The sequence below is a fragment of the Somniosus microcephalus genome, chromosome 10 (assembly GCF_052327205.1).
Source record: "Somniosus microcephalus isolate GS21.2 chromosome 10, FLI_Smic_1.0, whole genome shotgun sequence".
Lineage (NCBI taxonomy): Eukaryota > Metazoa > Chordata > Chondrichthyes > Squaliformes > Somniosidae > Somniosus > Somniosus microcephalus.
The window spans coordinates 24,822,797-24,840,334 of record NC_140996.1 but is presented as its reverse complement, the minus strand read 5'-3'; the positions used below and the strand labels follow the sequence as shown (position 1 = coordinate 24,840,334).

At 47.0% G+C, this 17,538-nt stretch overlaps 1 protein-coding gene across 2 annotated transcripts in view; it reads right to left on the bottom strand.

Moving 5' to 3' along the window:
- lmo7a (LIM domain 7a) overlaps positions 1 to 8,031 on the bottom strand; it is a 292,222-nt gene extending 284,191 nt beyond the window's left edge. Inside the window, exons 1-2 of one of the 2 annotated variants that reach the window (XM_085998505.1) lie at positions 7,868 to 8,031; positions 7,279 to 7,331 (exon numbers count right to left, since the gene is read on the bottom strand). In XM_085998505.1, coding sequence (XP_085854631.1) covers positions 7,279 to 7,329 — 51 coding nt within the window. In that variant the 5' untranslated portion in view covers positions 7,330 to 7,331; positions 7,868 to 8,031. The remainder of the gene's footprint in view (positions 1 to 7,278; positions 7,332 to 7,867) is intronic. The other variant, XM_085998506.1, reaches the window with a different exon arrangement.
- Between the last annotated feature and the right edge of the window lie 9,507 nt (positions 8,032 to 17,538).

Sequence of the window (17,538 nt, the reverse complement as noted above, 5' to 3'; positions counted from 1 at the left end):
GGTTTAGCAGGGATTTAAGGAAAAACTTTTTCACCCAGAGGGTGGTTGGAATCTGGAACTCACTGCCTGAAAGGGTGGTAGAGGCAGGAACCCTCACAACATTCAAGAAGCATTTAGATGAGCACTTGAAACGCCATAGCATACAAGGCTACGGACCAAATGCTGGAAAATGGGATTAGAATAGACAGGGCTTGGTGGCCGGCGCGGACACGATGGGCCGAAGGGCCTCTTTCTGTGCTGTACAGTACAAAGGGATCTGGGGGTCCTGGTGCATGAAACACAAAAAGTTAGTATGCAGGTGATCAGGAAGGCCAATGGAATCTTGGCTTTTATTGCAAGGGGGATGGAGTATAAAAACAGGGGAGTCTTGCTGCAGTTATACAGGGTATTGGTGAGGCCACACCTGGAATACTGCGTGCAGTTTTGGTTTCCATATTTAAGAAAAGATATACTTGCTCTCGAGGCGGTTCAGAGAAGGTTCACTCGGTTGATTCCGGAGATGAGGGGGTTGACGTATGAGGGAAGGTTGAGTAGGTTGGGCCTCTACTCATTGGAATTCAGAAGAATGAGAGGCGATCTTATCGAAACATATAAGATTGTGAGGGGGCTTGATCGGGTGGATGCGGGGAGGATGTTTCCACTGATGGGTGAGACTAGAACTAGGGGGCATAATCTTAGAATAAGGGGCTGCCCTTTCAAAACTGAGATGATGAGAAACTTCTTCACTCAGAGGGTAGTAAATCGATGGAATTTGCTGCCCCAGAGAGCTGTGCAAGCTGCAACATTAAATAAATTTTAAATGGAGATAGACAGTTTCCTACCTGATAAGGGAATTAGGGGTTACGGGGAGAGGGCAGGGAAGTGGACGCGAGTCTAGATTCGGATCAGCCATGATCCTATTGAATGGCGGAGCAGGCCCGAGGGGCCGTATGGCCTACTCCTGCTCCTACTTCTTATTATCTTATGTTCTTATTACTCTATGACTCTAGGTGTATCAGGTTTTAAGTACAGAGGCAGGGGAAGGGGATGGGGAGGAAAGAAATAAAGGGAAGGTCTGTGATAGGGCGTAAGGCAGGAGTGATTTCAATGACAAAATGGATGATGGCGCAATGCAAAAGGGGGTGATAATGGGTCAAGTAAAGAAACAAAAGATGGGTCTAGAGGAGCTGTAAATGGCAACAGCAGAATCACTACCAGCACCTACTGTCCAAAGAAATGGGAACAGGTTAGGATCTGAAATTGTTGAACTCAATGTTAAGTTCAGAAGGTTTGAATGATCAGTCTTCCACAATTCCAATGGCGCTAGCTCTGCACACCTCAACGTGTGCATCAATCTACAATGGTGTCAAGTTGTGAGGATTCGCAGATCTACCCTGAGTATGCATTGTACATCAGAAGTTATGCATAATGATTCCCAGGCCCTTTCTTTGTGCTGCATCAGTGGTAACACTGCGAATTTTGCAGAGTGGTAGCAAATAGGAGCACAACGCAATGCGACATTGGGACGTCAACCAGGCTCCACAAACAGATGGGAATACTCTCCACTTGCCTGGATGAGTGCAGTTCCAACAAAACTCAAGAAGCTCGACACCATCCAGGACAAAGCAGCTCGCTTGATTGGCAACCCATCCACCACCTTAAACATTCACTCCCTCCACCACCAGCATACGGTGGCTGCAGTGTGTACCATCTACAAGATGCACTGCAGCAACGCACCAAGGCTTCTTCAGCAACACCTCCCAAACCCACAACCTCTTCCACCTAGAAGGACAAGGGCAGCAGGCGCATGGGAACACCACCATCTCCAAGTTCCCCTCCAAGTCACACATCATCCTGACTTGGAAGTATATCGCCGATCCTTCATCATCGCTGGGTCAAAATCCTGGAACTCCCGACCTAACAGCACTGTGGGAGTACCTTCACCAAACGGACTGCAGTGGTTCAAGGCGGCGGCTCACCACCACCTTCTCAAGGGCAATTAGGGATGGGCAATAAATGCTGGCCTTGCCAGTGATGCCCACATCCCATAAACAAATTTATAAAACAGCAGAGTAAAAAGCAATCTGGGACAGCACCACTATCCCAGGACCTCAACAGCAATAAAAGTGTCTGAAGTCACTAATGGGAAAGGGTTAAGGAGCTTACAGGAGACCCAGATACTTCTCAATGTTTGAAACCTGGTTTTAGAAAGAGTTTGACAAACTCATACATTCCAGTAGACTTGGTTAGGTACCAGCGTACTCATCCATTAAATCTCTCATTATAATATAATCGTTTAGATTATGTATGCCAACTAGCAGCATCACTACTGCATTCCATGCATATCAGAGTATAAGACACCACAGAAACTGTCAATACAAGTTTCAAAATAATAGGCATGTCATTATTATTTATTATAAAAGGTCTGAAGCAAATTACTGAATTATCTTTATTCATTGTTTCATTATGCAAAATGAGTGGATCGGAGGGTACGTGTCCCTCACACAACATAGCTAGATGAGGAATATAAATGTGCTCCCTTCAAACAATTAAATGGAATAGACGACAATCAGAAATAAATATACATATTGTTGCAATATTTATCCGTATTAATTGTATATGTACATCCAATTATGAACCAAATTATTATACCATGCAATACTACATTTTGTAACTATAGTGTATCACAATTGCCCTTAAATTAAAAAAAGGAAAAACAGCAAAATGACAGAAATTAAAGAACAGAAAATGCTGGAAATACAGAGGTCAGTGTCCATAAATTTGAAAGATAGTTACTAATGAAGGGTATGTACCCAAAGATAAAACACCCCTAATTCAGCCTCTCATCGCTTTCTAAAGTTAGTTCAACTTCATCCCAAGCCTTCTGGAATCACATTGGTCTCCACACCTTGGCTCGCACTAGCCTCTGCTTCCTAACTCCTCTGGACAACCTGAGTGTCAGGGATCAGCTCTGCAGCATGTTGTCTCACTCCTGTAGGTCCCCAGCAACTAGAGGATTACAAGTCTCAGCATCTAACATGCCAATTCGACCCTCGATCCTTCAGTCCTGTTTCTGGAAAAGAAGACTGTATCCAGTTGACTCAGAGACCAAGAAGAGTGTCAGTCAGTCTCTGCATCTCACTTCAGGACTACAGGCTACCACTCCAACTCTAGGAGTTAGTCAGGAAAGCATTGCGGATTTCAGAGTTCACATCACAAAAGGGATGGGGTTTCAGACACAGATGCACAAAATACAGGAAATTTGTCTATTTCACAAAGTATTTTGAAAAAGCTACAGTTAAAATGGAAGCCATCTTTCCTCACAAAATACCAAAATTGAACCAGGTTTTGGGGGGGGGGGGGGGGGGGGGGGGAAAGGAGCAGGGTGGCAAGGGGAAGGTGGAAGAAGGTTGGCTGGGGATAATGAAGAGGAAGACCAGAGATCGCAAAGCCTGGTGCTCATTTAATTGGATCATAGTAACTGAACACCAATTCTCAACACTCCGTAGGAAATTCTACTTCATGACAGTTTTGCAGCTGAATAATTTTCTGGAGTAGTATTAAATGTACGTACTGTATCTGGATCAATAAGGATTGATTAGCATTCTAGTAGGTGCGTTTAGCCTCCCTACCTGGCTATACCTTCCATCTGCCCTGCCCAAATTGTTGTAGTAGTGTTTTTTAATTTCTGTCATTTTGCGGTTTTGACCCTTAACATCAATTCCCACGTTTCTCACCAAGATATACTCCCTCAGCCTCTGCACCAAGCAATTCCTCCTCCTTGATAATTTAAATCTCCACTTAATTGTCCTGTGCCCTCTCTCATCTGATTTCACTGCCCTCTGTCTCCTCCCCCACCCCCCCCCCGCCCCATACAAATTCTCCCACCTATAAACATGGTCACCTCAACCCTGCCAATTCACATGTCCTCTCTACTACTATTGTTTTCATTACAGACAAGGTCATCTCCAACCAATTCTTGTATCCCTTACCACCTACAAGGCCCCTACCATCTTCCAACCCCACTGACCTCTGACTGCCCTTCAAATAAACTCTTCCCCAAAGTCACTTTCAAACTCCTAACTGCCGAGATTTGGCCCTCCATTCGCCACGACAGACTTAGCAACTCAGGTAGTGACTCAGTCCAGCTGATCCTGCAAAATCCTTCACACTAAACAGTTGGGGGCTGATGCCCAAGTTGGGAGAATTGTCTCACAGACTAGTCAAGCAATAGTATGACATAGTTGTATTCACAATCATATCTATCTGCCAAAATCCCAGATACCTCCATCATTCCTGGGTGTGTCCTGTCCAAAAGCAGGATTCTCCCACTAGAGGTGGGGCACAGTTAGGTAGGAGTGACCCTGGAGTCTTCAACATTGACTCCAAACCCCATGAAGTCTAATTAATGCAGATAAAACAAGGTCAAGGAAACCTCTTGCTGATCACCAATTACCACCTCCACCTCAAAGAACAAATCAGTACTCCATGTTGAACTTGGAGCAAACACCAAGGGAAACAGAGCACAGAATGCACTCTAGATGGTAGACATTGAAGTCCCTAATCAAGAGCGGCCAAGTACCACTATCACTAAATGAGCTGACCAGTCCTGATGGACATAATTGCCAGATTAGGTCTGCATCAGGTGATAAGGGAACCAACACAAGGGAGTAACCTACTTGACCTCATCATCACCAACATGTCACAGACACATCTATCCATGATAGCAGTGTTCAGATTCCCAACATACAGTCCTTGGGAAGACAGGTCTGGTCTTCTGTGAAGACCTCCTCCATTGTGCAATGTGGCACTGCCACTGTGCTAAGTGGGACTGACCAAGGAGAGATCGACCAGCCCACAACTGGGCATCTACAAGTGCTGTGGCCAGGCACATTCCTCACTTCTCGAACACCCATCGAGCAGGGAAACCAACCCTGGTCAATGGGGAATCTAGAAGGGAGTACCAGGGGTAGCACCAGCAGCATCACAGGTACCAATCTAGTGAAACTACAACAAAGAGCTACATGCATGCTAAACACCAAAAGCAGCGGGCTGGAGATAAACCTAAGCAGTACCACAACCAATGGATCAGAGCAAGGCTCTTTAGCTCTACAGATCCAGTCAACTATGGCGCTCGGCAAGGCAACTAACAGGAGAAGACGACACCATGAACATGAACATCCTCAACCATGGTGCAGCCCAGCATGAGTGCAAGAGCCAAGGCTGAAGTGTTCACAAGTATTTTCAGCCAAGTGGCCAACCCTACTATGCCTCCTCCCAAATTCCCCACCATCACAGGCGCCAATCTCCAATCAACTAGTTTCACACTAGTTGACATTCAGATGCAGCTGCAAGTACCAGACACAGTAAATGCTATGGACCCTCACAAAAGCTTGGCTGTAGTGCAGAAGGTGTGCATGAGAGCTAGCCACTTCCCTAGAAATACTGTTCCGGTACAACTATGACACTGGCATCTACCAGAAAATGTGGACGACTGGCCAGGAATGTCCTATCCACAAAAAAAAGCATAAAAATCAAACCCAGCAAATTACTACCCTGTCAATAAAGTGACAGACGGAGTCATCAATAGTGCCAAACAACACCAACTCGCCAACATTCAGTTCTGGTTCTGCCAGAACTCCTCAGCTCCAAACCTCAACACAGCCCATGGACACAACAGCTGCTGAAGTATTGAAGAGCCTCCATCTTTTTCCCTTTACCATTGCTCTCGTCTTCTGTTCTCTGCATTGTTAACAACCCCAGTTACAAGGTAACAACACAGTGAATAGACAGATTCATCAATACCAATAACCACTTCTTAAGAAGCCATGGCTCACACCTCTGAATCAGAAGGTTGTGGGTTCATGCCCCATTCTAGAGATTGGAGCACATAATCTAGGCTGACACTCCAGTGCAGTACTGAGGGAGTGCTGCACTGTCTGAGGTGCCGTCTTTCGGATGAGATGTTAAACCGAGGCCCCATCTGCTCTCTCAGGTAAACATAAATGATCCTATGTCTCTATTTCAAAAGACGAGCAGGGGAGTTTTCCCCGGTGTCCTGGCCAATATTTATGCCCCAAGCCACTTCATTAAAAGAGATTATGAAGGGTCATCGACCTGAAACTCACTCTCTCTCCACAGATGCTGCCTGACCTGCTGAGTGTTTCCAGCATTTTCTGTTTTTATATTAAAACAGATTATCTGGTCATTATCTCATTGCTGTTTGTGGGACCTTGCTGTGCGCAGTGACTGCTGCGTTTCCTACATTACAAGTGACTCCACTTCAAGTGCTTCATTTGCTGCAAAGTGCTTTTTTAAATCAATAGCTGGAGAAGAGTTAATTTCCACACAATCCATGTTCTCGCTCTCGCTCAAATCCTTTGAAATTCTACAACTCAAGAAAAGGCCCAAAATAAGTGGCATTGAAATCAGCTCCTGAGTCATATTCCACCTTTAGTTTCGTAACTTGTTTTATCAATTTTATGACATGAACGGTTTGTCAATAAAATGAAACCGACTCACCAACAAGTGAGCTATATTAGCTTTGACACCATTTACTTAGGTGCGTCTTGATACTGGAGTTACATATAACAATGGTAAAGGTATCTGCCCTAAAATAATTTACCTCCCTTTTAAGAGATTTCAGTTGTGCGAAAGGATAAAAAAACATTTCTTTAATTACATGTTCACAAACCCAAACAACTGCACATGTATTGCATTCGACTGATCAATTCCCATTGATCTACCTATCCAATTACCAAAGTGCTAATCAAATTTGCAGTAAAAGAGTAGGAAAGAAGGCCGCTTCAAAAAAAAACCACACACACACATCCAACTACGAAACCTTGCCTCTTTGACATACAAAAATCTCGTCGCAAGATTAACGAGATAAGCATACTTTCAGGAATAGCTAATGAGCCCTGGGGGAACTGCACTGCAATCAATCATTTCCTGAATGGAAAAAATCAATAACTAGTAAAAACTTTTCACTGAGTCCAGTAAACTTTCAGTGGTGCTTTTAAAAACCAAAAGATGCGCTCACGGATAAGAAAAGTAGGAACCCACAGAAAATGCAGTATCAGATTCTTTAGGTTTTGATTCACACCAAACGCGATTCTGACTCAGGACCAAAGGATTTCTTATTTTTCTGTACTGATAATGCGCCAGAGTGAAATATCCAGCAAAACTGGTCATATTTGGGGTTTTTTTTTTTTTTTTTTTAAAAAGGTGACTAAAATTACAATATTTAAAATTCCAAATACCCTGTACTTAAAAATCTAGAAAAACTCATGAACTCACCTCCACCCATCGCTGAGCTTCACCGAATGCCAACACATGATCAGGATCCATCGCTAGGTGAGCAAATAAAAACAGTTATTTTTTAACCCAACACCTTTGCTAAACCACAAGGTTAGAACAGGCGAAGAATGCAGTTGCAATTAAAAATGAAGCGAGAGAGAGGAGCTCAGACGATTCATGCAGCCGACTAGTGGCACCGTTGCAGCCACAAGGCTGGGCAGCGGCGCTGTAACTCGCTTTAAAAGCTGACTTTTATGTGGGTTGACAGCAAATCTTAACTCGGGAGTGCGGAGCTGGATTTTTCCCCAGTAGAAGGTGTCGTCACTCCTCCTCCCGGTGACTGAATCAAAACATCCCAAGTGCAAAAACTAGGAGCAGCCACCCGGTCAAAGCCCAACTGGTCATCTTTGCCCCATGTCCAGGAGACAGTTTGCACACTCTGGCCACCTGCTCCTCTCCACCGGGTTTAAAGAAGCATTTGTTTTTGATAATCAAGGCAAGAGCCGCTTAATTTCCCCTTAAGATTTCCCGATCACTTGTTGCATTGGGAAGGCAAGTTTAACCTGGGCAAGCCCGCAGTCTGTCTCACCTGGTCTTCACCTCCACCTATGGACACTTGGAACTAGTTCTTTTCGGATGTTCTCTCTTCCCATATCCTGGGGGGGGTCGAAACACTTCCCCACACACTCGCGTGACTTCTCACCTGAGTCTCTCGGGAGAACCATTAGTCGCTACAGTTCCGCTAACCCGCCCGGCCTGTCACTCAAACCTTCCACCCGCCCCATTGCATGATAATAAGAAACCCAGCCCAGTCTCAGAAACCCAGCCCAGTATCACAGCACGGCGGCCATCCACTATCCCCCGCCCCCTTTTTTTGGTTTGTTATGTCTAACTGAAATTCTGTTGTTAGCATTTTAAAAGCCCTTGATTGTTGCAAACGGAAATAGAGCTAGGTTTACAAAGATTCAGATGCAAAAAGCAAACTGCGGTCAGTCTGTATCAGCGCACCGTACTGACCCCAGATTATCAGAGCAGTGTACCAACCCCAAAGAATGACCACCTGCTCCTTAAACAGCGCCTATATTCAAAAAGGAGTTGGATATATTTCTTAAGGCTAAAGGGATCAAGGGATATGGGGAGAAGGCAGGGACAGGGTACTGAATTTGGATGATCAGCCATGATCTCATTGAATGGCGGAGCAGGCTCCTATATTCTATGTTTCTATGTATGTTTCTATGTTTCAGGATGTTCCAAAGCGCTTGAAGTACTTTTGAAGTATTGTCACTATTGTAATGTAGGAAACGTGGCAGCCAATTTGTGCACAGCAAGCTCCCACAAAAAAGCAATGTGATTACGCAGCTAACTTAAAAAGTAATCCAAAAGTCTTCTGTAGGCATATAAATAGTAATCGGGTAGTAAGAGAAGGGGTGGGGCTGATTAGGGACCAACAAGGAGACCTACCCATGGAGGCAGAGGGCACGGCTGAGGTACTAAATGAGTACTTTGCATCTGTCTTCACTAAGGAAGAAGATGCTGCCATAGACGTAGTGACGGAGGAGGTAGAGGAGATAATGGATGGGATAAAAATTGATAAAGACGAGGTATGAGGCTGTACTTAAAGTAGATAAGTCACCAGGACCGAATGGAATGCATCCTAGGACACTGAGGGAAGTGAAGGAAGAAATCACGGAGGTATTGGCCATAATCTTCCAATCTTCCTTCGAAATGGGGGTGGTGCCAGAGGACTGGAGAATTGCAAATGTTACACCTTGTTCAAAAAAGGGTGTAACGATAAACCCAGCAACTACAGGCCAGTCAGTTTAACCTCGGTAGTGGGGAAGCTTTTAGAAACAATAACCAGGGACAAAATTAACAGTCACTTGGACAAGCATGGATTAATTAAGGAAAGCCAGCACGTATTTGTTAAAGGCAAATTGTGTTTAAACAACTTGATCAAGTTTATTGATGATGAGGTAACAAGAGGGTTGATGAGGGCAATGCAGTTGACGAGGTGTACACGGATTTCCAAAAGACGTTCAACAAAGTGCCACCTAATAGGCTTGCCAGCAAAGTTGAAGCCCATGGAATAAAAGGGACAGTGGCTGCATGGATACTGCATGAATTAGCTAAGTGACAGGAAACAGAGAGTAGTGGTGAACGGTTGTTTTTCAGACTGGAGGAAGGGATACATTAGTGTTCCCCGGGGTCGGTTCTAGGACCACTGCTTTTCTTGATATATATTAATGACTTGGATGTGGGTGTACAGGGCACAATTTCAAAATTTGCAGATGACACAAAACTTGGAAGTATAGTAAACAGTGAGGAGGATAGTGATAGACTTCAAGAGGACATAGACAGGCTGGCGGAATGGGCGGACATGTGGCAGATGAAATTTAATGCAGAAAAGTGCAAAGTGATACATTTTGGTGGAAAGAATGAGGAGAGGAAATAAAAACTAAAGGGTACTGTGGTAAACCACTGTTATCGTTTTCATTGTTGTTCACTGCTGTTCACTACTGTTATCGTTATTGCACATTGTTACCTCTTGCTACTCACTGTGTACCAATGCATGCCTCAGCTGGCTCCACCCATGGCTCCGCCTACATGACCTGGTATAAAGGTGGCTGCTCGGCAACCCACTTCCTTCTTGGAACCAGTCGTCCACGAGAGGCATGCTCTGTTCTTTAGTTAATAAAAACCTTTTCATTACTATCCTAATTCATCACTTTTTATGGATTAATTGATAAGCGTATCAATTTTATTAACTAAAAGTTAAAATGTTGGCACCTGAGCAGCAACAACAGCAGGCGTTGCTGCGAGCCCTCAGACCAGCATGCCTGGACCTCGACCCTCAAGCGGCGGGTTCATCTACCAATTTCGAACACTGGCTGAGCTGCTTTGAATCCTTCCTAGAAGCCTCCGCCGTGATATTGGAGGAGAACAAATTAAAAGTTCTGACCGCCCAGGTGAGCCCTCAAGTATATACACTCATCCGGGACGCTACTACGTACATGGCGGCTCTCGACCTGCTAAAAGGGCAATACACGCGCCCAGTGAATACGATTTACGCCAGACACCTCCTGGGATCCCGCAGGCAGCAACCGGGGGAATCGGTAGAGGCATTTTTACGGGCGTTACAGACACTCTGCAGGGACTGCGACTGTAAGGCGGTATCAGCTGCGGTGCACGCGGAGGGACTTATCTGTGATGCCTTCGTTAAGGGCCTCCAGTCCGACTACTCCCGGCAGAGACTGCTCGAAAGCAGGGAGCTCGACCTGAAGACGGCCGTAGCCCTCGCGCTCTCATTAGATGCGGCCCACCGAAACCTCGAAGCATACTCACGTAACGGTGCCGCGCCATGGTCATCGCGACCTTGGGACATGGGACCGCCGCCCCCGGTACCAACTACTGCAGCGATGTCCCGAAATCAACTGGGACCGCCGCCCCCGGTACCAACTACTGCAGCAATGTCCCGTAACCAGGCCCAAAAATGCTATTTCTGTGGCCAGTTAAAACACCCTAGAGCGCGCTGCCCGGCGAAGACCGCTACCTGCTCTGGCTGTGGGAAGAAAGGCCATTACGCCAACGCCTGCAGAGGGAAACCCGCGAACGCCAGCAGCGCCGCGTGTGAACCGTGGGGGCAGCCATCTTATCCGCCATTTTGTGCACCTCCGGCCGCGTGGGGATCGGAATCATGGCCACCGCCATTTTGTCCGCCGCACTCAACCGGCATTTTGTCTCCGGACTCGACCACCGTCTCGCCTGACGACCACATCGGCTCACTCAGCCATACACTGGCCTCCGTTACGCTGGATCAAGCTCTCCCTCATCATCTGTCCAGGTCCATGATGGACATTATGGTAAACGGCCGCGCCACTACTTGCCTGTTTGACAGCGGGAGCACGGAGAGTTTTATTCACCCCGACACGGTGTGTAGCCACTCCCTCACGGTCCTGCCAACGCGCCATCGGATTTCTATGGCGTCCAAGTCCCATTCAACGGACGTCGGCGGCTACTGTGTGGTGACCCTTTCGGTTAGGGGCACAGAATATAAAAATTTTACACTTCTTGTCCTGCCCCGTCTTTGCACTGCCGTTCTGCTAGGGTTGGATTTTCAGTGCCACCTTAAAAGTGTCACATTGGCATACGGTGGACCCCTCCCCCCCACTCACAGTCTGCAACCAACAGCTTTTAAATCGCCCGCCGCGCACCATTTGCAGTCTTTCCACACTCAAAGTCTCCCCCCCTCCCTTGTTCGCTAACCTCACCCGCGACTGTAAACCCATCGCTACCAAGAGCAGGCGGTACAGCGCCGGGGACAGAGCTTTTATTAGCTCTGAGGTGGAGCGGCTCCTGAAGGAGGGCATTATCGAAGGGAGCACCAGCCCCTGGCGAGCCCAGGTTGTAGTCGTTAAGACCGGCAATAAACACCGCCTGGTCATTGACTACAGCCAAACCATAAACCGGTACACTCAGCTGGACGCGTACCCACTTCCCCGCATATCTGATATGGTCAATCAGATTGCGCAATACAGGGTATTCTCCACCATTGACCTTAGGTCAGCATACCACCAACTCCCTATCCGCCCTGAGGACCGCCAGTATACTGCCTTCGAGGCAAACGGCCGCCTCTACCACTTCCTTAGTGTTCCCTTCGGCGTCACCAACGGGGTTTCGGTCTTCCAAAGGGAGATGGACCGGATGGTTGACCAGAACGCGCTGCAGGCCACCTTTCCCTATCTGGATAACATCACCATCTGCGGCCACGACCAGCAGGACCATGACGTTAATCTAGAGAAATTCCTCCGTACGGCCCAGCGGCTGAATCTAACATACAATAAGGAGAAATGTATGTTTCGCACCACGCGCCTTGCCATTCTCGGCTGCGTAGTGGAGAACGGAGTCATCAGCCCCGACCCCGACAGAATGCGCCCCCTTATGGAGCTCCCCCTCCCCCACTGCCAAAAAGCACTGAAGAGATGCCTGGGGTTTTTCTCTTACTATGCTCAGTGGGTGCCCAACTATGCGGACAAAGCCAGGCCCCTCATCAAATCCACCTCCTTCCCCCTGACATCAGAGGCGTGTGCAACCTTCACTCTTATTAAGAGTGATATTGCGAAGGCCACAATGCACGCAGTGGATGAGTCCATCCCTTTCCAAGTGGAGAGCGATGCATCCGACTTCGCCCTAGCTGCAACCCTTAACCAGGCGGGGAGACCCGTGGCCTTTTTCTCAAGGACCCTCCAGGGCCCCGAGATTCGACACTCCTCTGTCGAAAAGGAGGCCCAGGCTATTGTGGAAGCGGTGCGACACTGGAGGCATTACCTGGCTGGAAAACGATTTACCCTTCTCACTGACCAGCGTTCAGTTGCTTTTATGTTCAATAATAAGCAGAGGGGCAAAATCAAGAACGACAAGATCTTGAGGTGGAGAATTGAACTCTCCACCTACAATTACGATATCTTGTACCGGCCCGGGAAACTCAATGAGCCCCCAGATGCTCTATCATGAGGTACATGCGCCAACGCGCAAGTTGATAGACTGCGGACCCTCCACAATGACCTCTGCCACCCCGGGGTCACCAGATTCTGCCACTTCATTAAGGCCCGCAACCTGCCCTACTCCATCGAGGAGGTCAGGACTATGACCAGGAACTGCCAAATCTGTGCCGAATGCAAACCGCATTTTTATGGGCCAGACAGAGCACGCCTGATCAAGGCCACTCGCCCCTTCGAGCGCTTGAGCATCGACTTTAAGGGGCCTCTCCCTTCCTCTGACCGCAACGTGTACTTCCTCAACATAGTTGATGAGTACTCCCGTTTCCCTTTTGCCATCGGTTGCTCAGACATGACCAGTACCATGGTCATCAAATGTCTGAATGACCTCTTCGCCTTGTTCGGGTTCCCTAGCTATATACATAGCGACCGGGGCTCATCTTTCATGAGCGACGAACTTCGTCAGTACCTGCTCGCGAGAGGTATCGCTACGAGCAGGACCACCAGCTACAACCCCCGGGGGAACGGCCAGGTGGAAAGAGAGAACGCGACGGTTTGGAAGGCCGTCCTCTTAGCCTTAAAATCTAAGGGCCTTCCGACCTCTCGCTGGCAGGAGGTCCTCCCTGCGGCGCTCCACTCCATCCGGTCACTGCTTTGTACTGCCACTAATGCCACCCCTCATGAGCAAATGTTCATTTTCCCCAGGAAGTCCACATCGGGAACCTCGCTACCGACATGGCTGACTTCTCCTGGGCCCGTCCTACTGCGGAGGCACGTGAGGACCCATAAAATGGACCCCCTGGTCGAGAGGGTGAACCTCCTACACGCCAACCCCCAGTATGCCTACGTGGCATACCCAGACGGGCGGGAGGACATGGTCTCCATACGAGACCTCGCACCCTCGGGCGCCCCTGAATCACCACCGTTATTCTCCACCACTTCTCCCAACCCAACCCCTGTAGACGGCATGCCGGAGCCCCAGGACCCTTCGTTGACCACTCAGACACCAGATTCGACGTTGGATACTGCACCACCGCCGCCGCTGCTACGACAATCAGGACAGCATACAAGGCCTCCTAATAGATTTACCTACACGAACTTTTAGTACACTTCACCCCGCCGGACTCAATTTTAAACAAGGGGTGAATGTGGTAAACCACTGTTATCGTTTTCATTGTTGTTCACTGTTGTTCACTACTGTTATCGTTATTGCACATTGTTACCTCTTGCTACTCACTGTGTACCAATGCATGCCTCAGCTGGCTCCACCCATGGCTCCACCTACATGACCTGGTATAAAGGTGGCTGCTCGGCAACCCACTTCCTTCTTGGAACCAGTCATCCACGAGAGGCATGCTCTGTTCTTTAGTTAATAAAAACCTTTTCATTACTATCCTAATTCATCGCTTTTTATGGATTAATTGATAAGCGTATCAGGTACAATCCCAAAGGGGGTGCATGAACAGAGAGACCTGGGGGTATATGTGCACAAATCATTGAAGGTGGCAGGGCAGGTTGAGAAAGCAGTTAAAAAAGCTTATGGGATCCTGGGCTTCATGAATAGAGGTATAGAGTTATGTGGATAGACTGGAGAAGCTGAGGTTGTTCTCTTTAGAGCAGAGAAGATTGAAAGGAGATTTGATAGAGGTGTTCAAAATCATGAGGGGTCTGGACAGAGTAGATAGAGAGAAACTGTTCCTATTGGCAGAGGGGTCGAGAACCAGAGGACACAAATTTAAGGTGATTGGCAAAAGAACCAAAGGCAGCATAAGAAAAAACCTTTTTACGCAGCAAGTGGTTATGATCTGGAATACACTGCCTGAAAGGGTGGTGGAGGCAGACCCAATCACGGCTTTCAAAAGGGAGTTGGATAAGTACCTGAAAGAAAAAATTTGCAGGGCTACGGGGAAAGGGCGGGGGAGTGGGACGAGCTGAAGTGCTCTTGCAGAGAGCCGGCACGGGCTCGACGGGCCGAATGGCCTTCTTCCATGTTGTAACCATTCTATGATTCTATGATAATGACCAAATAATCTGTTTTTGTGATTTTGATTGAGGGATAAATATTGGCCAGGGCACCAGGGATAATTCTCCTGCTCTTCTTCGAAATACTGCCATGGGATCTTTTACTTCCACCTGAAAGAGCAGACGGGCCTTGATTTAACATCTCATCTGAAAGACGGCACCTCCGACAGTGCAGCACTCCCTCAGCACTGCACTGGAGTGTCAGCCTAGCTTTATGTGCTCAAGTCTCTGGAGTGGGATTTGAACCCACAACCTTCTGACTCCGAGGCGAGTGTGCTACCCACTGAGCCACGGCTAACAACCCCAGAGTATCAGAGCATTGTATGTTCTCACTGTTAAGGTTCAGGATGTCCCATTGTTTTCAAGGGGAATTCACAGCTATTTCTGTTATCACGGCCCCTGTGATGCTCCCCGCGCTTGAATTGTCTGCTAACACTCCCTATCAAGTTCACTTGGCAAGATACTAGAGGGTTGCTCACAATCTGTACCTTAGCAGGATCAGTGCCTTCTGGAAAGGAGAGGGGGGAAATGACATTGTGCTACAAGGCAGGAAACCAATTAAAAAGTTATCAGATAACAGCAAAGGTCAATGGTGTCGACCACACATGCAGCTATTTCCATTTTTTATAGTATTTGATCTTTTGTCAGTTATAGTTATTGAAGTTGGTTTTGGGGAGGAACGTGCTTCCCTCATTACTACATTCAGGTTACATTGGTGATGGATATGAAAGTGACGTTCCCACAATTGTCCTTGGGAGATCCCCATTGCTCTGCTGTTTAAGACAGTGAGTATCTAAGATAAAGACCAAAGAAAAACACAATTGTCATTGGTGAATAGAGATAGCTAGGCACTTCAATCAACCTGCCCACAGTAAAATGACAAGCCCTAGTGTAACTCTAGATATCTCTTTAATCTATGAGACTGTTGACAATATCTTTTTCAATCCACATTACATTGATGAAAATCAATTGTAATGTTTTGTGGATGAATTTTAGTAATTAGAATTGGAGATATTCACCAAACTAGAACAATTTGGATTTATATAGTGCCCTTAATGTTAAAAAAAAGCTTCCAAAACACTTCACAGAGGCAAAACTAGACACCAAGTAGTGATGGGAGAACAGTTGAGGAAGGTGACCAAAGGCATGTTCAAATGTTTAAGTTTCTAGGTGTTTTTTGAAGAAGAGAGAGATAGCAAGCTGGAGGGGTTGAGGGAGAGTGTCCCAGAGAGAGGAGCCAAGACGGCTGAAGGCTCCGCAGATGGAGGTGGAACGGAGAGGGGATGACGCAAAGGAGACCAGAAGTAAGGAGAGGTGCGGCCTTCGAGCAACATGTAGAAATGGACAGAGATTTTGAATTTGATTCACTCGGGGGGAGGAAAGGAGCTGATGCAGGTTGGCGAGGGAAGGGTTGATAGAGCAGTGGGACTTAGTGCAGAATAGGATGCAGAGTTTTGAACAAGTTATAGTTTTTGTAAGGTAGAATTTAGGAGCAGACCATTAAAGTAGTCAAGCCTGGAGGTGATGAAGGAGGAAGACAAAATTGCATCTACCATTCTGCCACTGGAACCCAGAACACGGACACTAGTTTCCTGCAATCTAAATCAGACAAGTGCCAGTATAAAAACAGCTTCAGGCAACTACTATCCTTACATTGTTACAATAATCATTAACACTTTCACTCGGCATCATTTGGAGCAGGTCACTGACGTGGTACAGTGTCAGTGTCAGCTGTGGCTCAGTGGGTAACACACTCGCCTCGGAGTCAGAAGGTTGTGGCTCCAAGGACTTGAACACACAAAATCTAGGCTGACATTCCAGTGCGGTGCTGAGGGAGTGCTGCACTGTCGGAGGTGCCATCTTTCGGATGAGACGTTAATCCGAGGTCCCGTCTGCCCCCTCAGGTGGATGTAAAAGATCCCATGGCACTATTTTGAAGAAGAGCAGGGGAGTTATCCTCGGTGTCCTGGCCAATATTTATCCCTCAACCAACATACCAAAAACAAATTATCTGGTCATTATCACATTGCTGTTTGTGGGAGCTTGCTGTGTGCAAATTGGCTGCCGCGTTTCCCACATTACAACAATGACTCCACTTCAAAAAGTACTTCATTGGCTGTAAAGCGCTTTGAGATGTCCGGTGGTCATGAAAGGCGCTATATAAATGTAAGTCTTTCTTTCTTTTATTTACATGCTGCCACACTGACAATTGCAGGCCTTTACCATAGCCTTTACAATCCTTTGCACAATGTTTACTACATCTATGCGGATTGTCACCCTTGAACTTCCATAGAGGCAGCTTGCCTGTGTTTCTTGTCACCACTGTCCTCGCACAGTTCAGCGAATGCCTCTGTTCTCTTGGTAGGCAGCGAACCTTCAGTTGGCTGCAATCCCAGTGCCGGGAGGCAACAAGACTTCTCCTGGCCCAGCCTACATGCCATGGCTAGATGTGAAAGTTGAATGGTGTAGCATTCAGTGTAACTGTAGCTACAAAGCTATGTCTTGATCAAAGGCGTTTCACGATAGGTAGGTGGCTGAAATGAGGGTGCAAGCATGTTGGATGGGTAATATAACATCTTCCTCCTTGAGGCATTCCCTATGAGTTCCCTCTATGGGGAAACTAAAGCTGCCATAGATGTAAACACCGCCATATTTCACATGGCTAATGTCAACATATTTTAAAGAAATTGCTGATTGTCCCATATTAGGTTCCGCCATCATCGTATATTTATGTCTGACATCT